The 10,246-nt window shown below is 50.5% G+C and overlaps 1 protein-coding gene across 6 annotated transcripts in view; it reads right to left on the bottom strand.

The window, feature by feature from the left end:
* Window positions 1-2,257: 2,257 nt before the first annotated feature.
* Window positions 2,258-10,246, bottom strand: part of SLC5A10 (solute carrier family 5 member 10) — a 48,775-nt gene continuing 40,786 nt past the window's right edge. For all 6 annotated transcript variants that reach the window (XM_085862952.1, XM_085862954.1, XM_085862955.1 and 3 more), the window contains one exon: window positions 2,258-2,852. In XM_085862952.1, coding sequence (XP_085719078.1) covers window positions 2,562-2,852 — 291 coding nt within the window. In that variant the 3' untranslated portion in view covers window positions 2,258-2,561. The remainder of the gene's footprint in view (window positions 2,853-10,246) is intronic.

Here is a 10,246-nt window from a genome sequence, read left to right as displayed (position 1 = left end):
GTGTGTGTGTGTCTGCGTGTGGGCCCGTCTTTAAGTATAACTGAGTAAGTGTTTTTGCTTTTTGCTTACTTACTTACTTACTGTAAATTACTTACCCGAGGGAAGCAGTTTTTGCTTACTGTAAATAATATATGTAAATTGCATATTCGCACCAAGTCTTGCCTTTGTCTTTATTTTACGATTAATAAATTTATTAGAAATGTTCCCAGTCCGTTTCTGTCCCTTCTTACATTGGTCTAGCATGGTCCGAGTCTGAGTATAAGCGGGGTTTCATCCCCGGTAATCGGTCTATCATAGCCCGGACATCCTGGGCAGGCCCCACTCGACTGCAACGAGCCGGAAAGGTAGGTGGCAAAGCGGTAGTCGGTAGTGTGAATCTACCGCTGCCGGTGGAGTAAATCTGGTTTGACCAGGCGTTCCAAGGGCGTGGCTTCCCCGGTAGTTTAAATCGCGTAGCTACTTTGGTAAATTGGTTTTAGACAAACAGACCCTACGCTATGCTGTTGAAATATTCGCGTCCACGGTCGGTTCAACGACCCGCCAGCTCACGGAATTATCCGGAGCGACGGCCTACAATTCCAGGGAGTCTGGTGGGAGATGGAGTAACCTCTCCCACCTTGCGGTCGTTCTCGCCACCGAGCCCCGGCCCGCAACAATATGTATATGTGTATATATGTATATGTATATATATATATATATATATATATATATATATATATATGTATTTATATGTATATATGTATTGATATGTATATATATATGCATATGTAAATATATGTATATATTGTTGTGGGCCGGGGGTCGGTGGCGACAACGACCACTTGGTGGGGAAAGCTACGTCCTGGCAGGACGTAGGTGGGAAAGTCGGGAAACCATGGAAAGGCAGGAATCCTGAATCAATTTTCCAGGAATTCCAGGGAAACTATTTACCTGGAAAAAACAGTAGCTTGGACTTTGTTTGAAAGCTGTTCTCAGCTTAAGCTTGAGAAAATGAGGCCTGCACCATCTCTAATCTCCATCATATGCAACGTTTTAGCAGTGTAGAATGATTGCTGCCGGTGTGGCACAATAAGACAACACAGAAGATAATGAGAAATAACATTATCCTAAACTTTCTGTTGACCAAAACTTTCACTGGAGTCCTTTTTCATCTCATTCGCACAAGGGCCTCAGCCAATGTTCCACAACATGGTTGAGGATGGTTGTGGACACCTTATTACGTAGTTCCTAAAAAGGACACATCCGAGGAAGCTTTGTGCCGGGAAATGCCGTTGACTCTTACACCTTTGACCTTTCTTTTGCGGGTGAAAATGATGAATTTGGATTTGGGACCGGAAGTCTTAATCCCCAATTTGGGTCACACTGCTCGATTCTACAAATATCGGACTGAAGTTTTCTGGCCGTAAAATATCGTTTTCTGCTCTGGGGCCACATAGCAATGTCGTCCACAAATAGAGATATCTTGCTATGAGACCCTGAGGGAGAGGCTGCGTCATTAATCATAATATTAAATAGAGTTGGACTTCGACAGCTCCCCTGAGAGATGCCATTACCCATGTGGAATGTGGGTGACAGGGCTTGACCTACTCTCACATGAAAAGATCTGTTGGACCAAAAAGTTGTGCATCCATCAGAACATTCTGCCATTGATTTCTAGTTGATATATGTTATAAAGAAGGACTTCTTTCCAGACTGTGTCATCGGCTTTGTGCGAGATCATTCCTGAATAGTAATGAGATTATAAATATTAGGGTGGGACTGGTCCTCCATTTTGAATTCTTCAAAGCACTACTTTTGTGCAAACGCCTGCACTCATCCTGGTGATGCTGATGCAAGGCCAACACATGTAGGTTGATAGAGGGGGTAGATACTGTATGTTTGAATTGGAATTAGTTACATACCTAGATCCATCGGAGATACAGGAATACAGGGATATTAGCCATACTTGCAGTTAACTTGTGTGTGGACGGGTGAGGGATACTGCGGTTTGTGCAGCGCAGGCATGATGGGCCGAATGGCCCTCTCCTGCACCAAAGGTCCTTGTGTGGATTCAACAGGACGAAACAGGTAGATCGATCACAATTGGCTTCCCATCCTCGAGTCGATATCTGTGCTGATCCTTTGATTATGGTTAAAAACTCCACTAGTAGACCTGAAAGTCTTCTGCCGCCTTCACAAAACACTATTTACAGCAGATCAAGCCAAACAGACCCGACCCACCTCCCCCCCCCCCTCACCATGTCATCATACCAGTATAAAAGTGTTTTAATAATAATGATATTTATTTGCTTCCCTCCCCACCATTTTCATCATACCACTGCTGATCAGTTCATAAGAGACATTTATAAATGCTGCGATGTAAGAGAATCTGGACAATTCGGCCTTTTTACACTCATCACGTGCTCCATAAATCCCCACCTCATAAATCCCATAAATCCCCACCATTCCGAATAACGGAAGGCCAACATGATGATGCAATTTGTTTTGTTGGAATGTTTTACATGGTTCTGAGATCCTGTAACATCTGCCTTTATCAGTGACAATTAATGGAGGTTTTGTTCTCATTGAAAAGCAGACGACACGATGTAGTGTTCCAATTTCACCGAGGCCGGAACGAAACGTGACTGAGGGGACCACAAAGGAAAAACGGATCGAGTTCTATGCGTAGAATGCATACAGGTACACGTTGAAGCACATGAGCAGGAGGGCATTTGCGCAGCAGACCCGAACCCAGAGAGGGTCCTCGACGAGGGAGCCATATGGAGCGCGACCCTCGTATTCCGGTGGTGTTGGTGGTTTATGGCACAGAGTGGGACAATCGACCGGGATTGCAGGGGTCTGGCATTTCCAACCTAGAACGGTCAAGAGAAAAGGTGTGAGATCTGGAGCATGACCCGACACCATGTACATCATCACTTTGAATATTTGAATTTGCTTCTATTCTTGGGGGCTGCATTATTGTGCCCGCTACCATAGATACCTGAACAATCGACCATTGATGCCACCCATATCCTGCTTTATTTGGGAAAAATTGACACACATCCCAAAGGATGTAGTTTGTAAGTCACTTTTTCTATCTGTGGTTGGATCTCGCCATGTCTTGAGAATATCCTGCTGCACTGGCTATGCATACTTCTGTACTAGTGTGTGTGTGTGTGTGTGTGTGTGTGTGTGTGTGTGTGTGTGTGTGTGTGTGTGTGTGTGTGTGTGTGTGTGTGTGTGTGTGTGTGTGTGTGTGTGTGTGTGTGTGTGTGTGTGTGTGTAGGTAGGTTGGTTCTGGGCTGAAAGAATTGAAACCTTGAGGAAGAATGGTACCCAGCTGATGATCCATGCAGTTGGAGAATGATGAATTTGCTTACAGGTTAAGGTTCTTCCTTTAGGAAAGGGAACTATGTTTTGAGATTAACATCATTTACAGCAATCCTTTAAATTATATTATATTTCAGGAATAGCCAATACTGTACGTGTGTGTGTGTGTGTGTGTGTCCTCCACAACTCCAAAAATATGAAACCTATCAGCCTGAAACTTTGCATGCATAGCAAGGGAACTCCAAGGAAGTGCATGAGTGAAAATTGGGTGTTTGGGTTAATTAAAATACCTCTTTTAAAGATAATTAACAGCCTTATTTAATTAAACTTTTTATCCGGCATATCCTTGGCCACCTTGCTGTTGAAGTCTGAAGCCACCATTTTTTTTTGGCCAGCTCAACCATTTCTTGACTTTGGCCGGCTCAACCATACCTTTACTTGTAATAGACCACGATTTCTTAAAGATTTTTTTTTCACCCTCCTCACTCATATTATCGATACTTACGAATCGCTGGATTCAGTGCAATGCTTATAAACGTCTGGAGACGCCAGCATTTGTGGCTCTATTTCATTTCCGCACATGCCATAACCTCGAGAATCTCTTAAACTAAGCTGAATTGAAAAATTTAAGCTCCAGAATTGAACTTAGCAGCAGTTCTGACTCCGATAGAAAAGGTGATCATTTATCCAATTCGGACATTGATTGGGCGTTTCCACGTGCAAGGGTTTATTGACAGCAATTGGTAATTGCTTGCCAAGCCAGGCATTCCGTTGGAGTGCTTGCTTGAGTGCTTAAGCCACTTGCCAAGCACCCAACAGTCTATCGCAGAACAGTTCATGTCCCGATCGGGATGTACAGTCAGCAGTTGCTATACATGGTAGAGGTACGTATACAGTAAACACGGACGTGGTACATATCAGTAGATTTGGATCTGTAGGGACTCTCCATGGGTGTATGCACATGCCATGCCTGTTACGGGCACCATGGTGGCATAGTTACATCCCATATCTTATGGAGGTTTTATCAGGTTTTTCTTTGTCCTCGTGACTGTTTCAAAAGTATTTGGTTATCGGATTTGCTTTCCACAGGTTAGATGGCTTCTCTTTGTGAGTTTCAATGCAAAATATATTTGATAACTCACAATTTCTAAGCCATTTGCCATATTAACGTGTTTTCTAAATTCCCAAGCCAATTTTTTTTTCCACCTGTCACATGCAGATGTTTATAAATACTATCAATGTTTATGCATATCTCATTGAAACATCTCATTGAAACATCTATCTATAATTCCAGCATCTCTGTGTGTATGTGTCTGTCTGTTTGTCTGTCTGTTTGTCTGCGACCACCGTTTCTCGACGACTGCTGGTCCGATTGGATTGAAACTTGCCAGGAATATTGCCGGGGCCCCGCGGATGTGCCTTTTCAAGGTTTGATATTGTTGTGGTTACCAAATTCGCAAACCACCATTCAGGTCCCTTAGGTGAGATATCTCGGTAAGTATATGTGTAGTTAGGCCCAAACCCGTTGTCTAGTGGGAATACATGTCATTCATGCGTGCTGCGACTCTTCAGGATAGCCGTTTTTCTTTTACTATCTTTATTTTGGACCAACCGCCATTGTTACCACCACCAACCACAACATCAACCACCCACCGCGGCGCCGCTTCACGTCACACCTCGCAACCGTCGCATCGCCACCGTTCTTGCGCCGCTTGTGGGTACCGGTGTTGGACTCGTGCAGGGCGCGCGCCGAACAGCGTGTACAAAACCACGGATTTTCAGCTCCAAAAACGGATCAAAAACGACACACGCCCACTTTTGTTCCGTCCAATCGGTGAGCGAGGGGCGATTTGGCCCCGCCTCCAGGGCGTTGGAGGGCGGTCGCTATATGCAAATTTATGGATCAAAATGCATTCACGCCCACTTTTTCTCGGGCCAATGGGGAGCGAGGTGAAAGGTCGAAGGCAGGGGGTCAAAGATGAGAGAGCGAAGCCACGGGGCTTATATAAGCGACCGCGTTCGTCAAGTCGAGAGAGTTAAGACTTCGCAGTCGGTGGAGTTGGGAAGAAGCAAGAAGGAGTTGGTCGTCGTCGTCGTGTGCGTTGGAGTCGGAGCGAAGAGGACGGAGCTGTGGAGAGGCGGCGAGGGCAGACGAGGGGGTGCTCGCGTCGTGCCGGGAGCTGCACACCAGGGAGGCCGACGGCGCGACCTGGTCGAGGTGGAGACGCTCGTCGCGGGACTTGAGGCAGAGTAGAAATCCTCCTTTCCCCCGAGCATCAGCAACCCCCTCCTGTTTCCCCCCGCGCTGAGATAGTGCGACCAAGGGGGCCCCTTTCCCACCCCCTACCAGACACTGTCTGCGAGGCCCGCGGAGTTGAGGCACCATCGCCGCTCCGCGTCTCATCACCAGACGGGTAGGCCCGACCCGGTCTCGGCCTCAGGCCCGCCTCATCCTTGAGGGTGTTCTTTTTTTTTTTTTACCTTGAAGTAAAATTGCATAAGTGTTGCCGTGTGCTCGCGTAATCGGTATTAGATCTGCATTGTCGCATTTGCTTTTTGTGTAAAATTGCATTGTGTTTCTTTTCCTTTTCTATGTGCTTTTGGTGGAATTGAATATGTGTGCTTTCCGTTCATCGCGAATAAATGTGCTTTGTGTTGAACTGTTTCCCGCTTCGCTTCGTCATTTCTTTCATTGAATCCTCATCTTGCTTCACGTAAAGGGTTGGTAGTGGGCTGAATACGCCCGATAATTAATCGAACCGTCGAGGTCGACGAATAACACCGCTCGGTTATCCCGATAGTACGGAACGGGTCGCTTAAGTGGCCCGTGTCCGAAGTCAACCTGCGGCGAGGTGCGACGCCCGGTCTGGCCTCCGTGTGGGTACTTAGGTAGGTCGAATTTGGCGAGCAACCCTATCCCACGCGGGGGCCGATTGGCTCGATCGCGGTGAGACCGAAAGGTCCACCCGTGACTGGTTCCCGGCGTTAGTCCGAGAGGGTCACGACTGGATTGTCCGTCCGGTGGGCGACGTGCCGCGATTCGAGTTACGTGGCCGTCAGCACGCCGGCGGGCGCGAATCCGTAACACTGGTGTCAGGTCGTGCGATACAAATCCATCGCCCTCCTCGCGGCACTGGTAACGGAGAACGGGAAAACGGGCTCTCCTGTCTCCAATTAAATTCACGGAATCGGTCCAGGGGTGAGAGAAGCGACCCCCGATTCCCTCCAAATTACGAGCGATTCAAATTAACCCTTTAAGAGAAGCAAGATGGCGTCTCAAGGCTAGCGGGAGCCGGGGGTATTAGAAATGGATGTAGAATGTGTAGAATCCATGGTCCAGGATGGAATCCCCGTGCAGGAAATGTTGATTGTGCAGGAACACGGACTCGCCCAACTGAACCCAGAGCCCGAAATAGGTGCGGCAGCGGCCGCGGTGTATGACACCTCCCCTCCCCCTCTCCACCAAAACCCTTCCCCAACCCCAGCCGAAACGGCTCACTCAAGCGCACCCGACATGGCCCAGCTATGCGCCATGCTGGCGGAAATGACAGCGAAGATAAATGCGAACATGAACGAGAAGATGGATGCGAATACACAACAAATGAACGAAAAGATGGATACAAATACAAATGAAGTAAAAACGAGGGTGGATGCGAATACACAGCAAATAAACGGAATGGAAGCAAACATGAAGGAGGAAATGAAAGAGCTACGGGGTGAGACGCAGAACATGGGCCGATGCCTGCAGGCGGGCATGAAGGCCGTGACCAGGGAGATAGGAATGGCGACTCCACGTGTGGAAGCAAACGAGCTGGAAGGGGGTGCAGCGACTGACAGGCCCGCGGTGGAGGCGGGTAAAAAAATAATTCGGGGGGCGTGTTGGGCGAGGGTCGTGACAGAGGAATCGACGGTGACCAAAAGGAAAAAATTAAATGGGGAGACCAAAACGTGTGAGACGAGACACGAGGTGACGACAACGGAAATAATAGTGGAGACAAGGGAGGTAAAGGGTGAAGAGTTGGCAGAGACACGGGAGACAGAAAAAATAGAGGGAAGACTGCACGATGAAGACGGGGTAAGTGACGCACACACACACATGGAGGTAGTGGAGGATAATGGGGGTGAGCTGGCGGACTGGGTGGAGGCCCGGTGCGAGCACCTGGATGGCCTCCTCCAGGAACGAGGGGAGCGAGTATGCCCCCTTGAGGCGAGTCACGACCAGGTGGGTTCGGTCGTGTTTTGCGAGGTTGAAGGGACGGGTGCTGTGGACAGGTGCACGGAGAGCTTGGGGGGTATAGAGGCCCCGGAGACCCTTGTGGGGACACGAATCCCCAGTGTGGTTGTCCCCGGGTGTGTGGTGCAAGGTGTGAGTGCGGCACCGTGTGTGGAAGCGACCCCGTGTGTGAGTGGTGTGGTGGCGATGGTGCCAGGGTACGTGCTTCCCAGCACGCCGAGTGTGGATGAGGCCACGCGGGTGAGTTCCCCCGCGTGTGTGAGTGAGGGACGGTGTGTGGATGAGGCACCGCGGATGAGTGCCCCCGCGTGTGTGGGTGAGGCACCGTGTGTGAGTGAGGCCGTGTGTGCGAGTGAAACGGCCAGTATGAGTGAGGCACCACGTGTGAGTGGTGTGGTGGCGAGTGTGCCGGAGTGTGTGCTTCCCAGCACGCCGTGTGTGGATGAGGCACCGCGTATGAGTGCCCCCGCGTGTGTGAGTAATATGGTTTGTGTGAGTAGTGAGGCATGCGTGAGTGAACGGCCGAGTGCAAGGGAGACCGTGTGTGTGAGAGAGCGGTATGTAAGGGAGATGTCGGTTGGCATGCGGGAGCACGCAGCCGCGTCTCCCAGTGTGAATGTGATGGAGTGGAGTGTGTGCGTCGTAACACGCAGGTGTGCGTGGGTGGAATGGAGACGGAGACGGCGACAGAGGAGAGAAAGCCGAGTAGCGGCTGTAGTTGTTTCGGGGACCGTGCCGGGTTCACCCAGCAGTGAGCACGAGGTCCGTGCTGTGCAACGCACGAGACCGCCACGTGCTCGCTTGCGAGAGTGAAGTCCCGGTCCGGAAACGCCAGCGGTGGATTTGCCGATCCCGCGGACGGACAAAGTTTAGGCAGGTAAATGGATTTGGACCGGACGGGTTCTCCACGCGATCGTGTGTGTTAAGCTCCAACGGGCAAGGCACATGTGTTCGCGTGGGGAACCCCTCGAGACGTGGGGCTTGTGTTTTTTTTTATGCGCACGGTGACGCCATGGCTGCACGTGGGGTTGGAATCCGGCAGGAGGGGTATCCCTGCCGGATGGTACCGTCCAAGGAGGGACGAGGTGCACGTGCAGCTGCATGACGTCACGGGCAGGTGCAAAGTGCGCGAGTTTCCGCGCTGGTGCTGCGCAAGTAAAAAAAAACAAAAAAAAAAAACAAGCCTCACTTTCGGGTGCACAGGATTCCTGGGCAAGGGGTGGAAGACCCCCTTACCTGGGCACAGGATGGAAACTAGTTCGGGGGAAGGGTTAGCTTAGTTAGACCGACTTCATGGGGCAGGGGTAAGTCCTCATGGAGTCCGTGGAATGGATTAGGTAGAGGGATTTAGATGAGCTTTAGGTTGGGAAATAAAATGGGATTATTTGAGGACATGGACAGACTTGTGAATGTGTAGAGGGGACGTAGCTTAGCTTCGTAGTGTTAAAAGGAACGTGCTATAGTTTAAGGGACGACGTGGGAGCACGAGTTAGTTAGGGGATGGAGTTAGGAGGATGGCAGAGTTCAGCGGTGAGTATGTTGAAGAGTTGGTGAGTTGTGAGGTGAGTACTTGTTGAGTGAGTGAGGCCAGCGGGTCTGTGTGAGTGGAGCGAATGGGGAATGCATGGTGCGATGAGTGATTGGGGGGAGGAGTGACTCCCGCCCAAGGGACCCCGGGGTCAGTATAAAGTGAGTAGGGGGTTAGTCAAATTGAAAAATGGAGGTTGTTTTGTTGTTGGTGTGAATGTAGGCTCGAAACCCGTTTGGAGGGGTGCAGGAGCCCTGTTGACGGGCTTGGGAGCGTGGCTGCGAAAGGTGAGTATCGCTGAGTGGGTACCCCGGGCACCAGGCTAGTCGGCCGTGGTAGGCCAAGGGCCCATGGGGGGGCCGGGATAGCGTAGTGGGCACGGGTGCGCCTGCTTGGTGCGGGGGCCCGGGGCGCCATTAGCCGCGTAGGCAGTGTTGTGGGCATGGGTGACCCTCGGAAAGGGGCCTGGGAAGCCAGCCTGCCACGTGTGCGTTTCAGGGGAGGTGCCATAGGGGGAACTCCCCGGTGTTAGGGAGCTGGTAGGCTCGGAGGCAGTGTAGTGCCCGGGGTTGCCATAGCGGGAGATTCGGCAGAGGGTCGTGCCTGCGAAAGGCAGCCACGTGTCCCAGCCAGGAGACCGTGTGAGGGCACGGAGAGAAAATTGGGGGGGGCGAGGCCCGAAATTGTGAGGACACCAACACAGGCGACGGGAATCTGGGTTGTTAGAACCAATAGTTTAAGCGAGAGACGCTTGTTGAAAGCCCCGGGGTAGTTTAACAGTTAAATGGATAGGGTAGATGAGGAAGTGTACCCCTCCGCACCATCCATCCCCTCGCTCTCGTTGTGGGCCGCTGGACCCACTTTGGGTTAGATCGCCGAACTCTGGGGAGGCCATTCTGAGGCTTCGTTGGGCCTCGACACAGGATGTTAGCTCTCCCTTGTTCCCCTCCGGGAAGAGAACTTAGGGGTTGGGAGTAGGCTAGGTGACAGGATAGGTTAGCCGAACAAGGACGATAAAGGGGGTTAGGGGACGATTTATAGTGGGGAAGTAAAAATAAAAACAACAAAAAAATAAGTTGGGGCTAAATTGGGGTTTGACAAATTAAGGGAGTGGGTATGTACAATGACAGGCAAAGGCGATAGGTTGGGAGGGAGACAGGTAGGTAGGTCCGAGC

Source organism: Eptatretus burgeri, chromosome 17, assembly GCF_056783735.1.
Source record: "Eptatretus burgeri isolate ZD-2024b chromosome 17, Ebu_testis_v1, whole genome shotgun sequence".
NCBI classification, from domain to species: domain Eukaryota; kingdom Metazoa; phylum Chordata; class Myxini; order Myxiniformes; family Myxinidae; genus Eptatretus; species Eptatretus burgeri.
The sequence above is the reverse complement of the archived record's forward strand: the minus strand, read 5'-3'. Positions and strand labels throughout refer to the sequence as shown.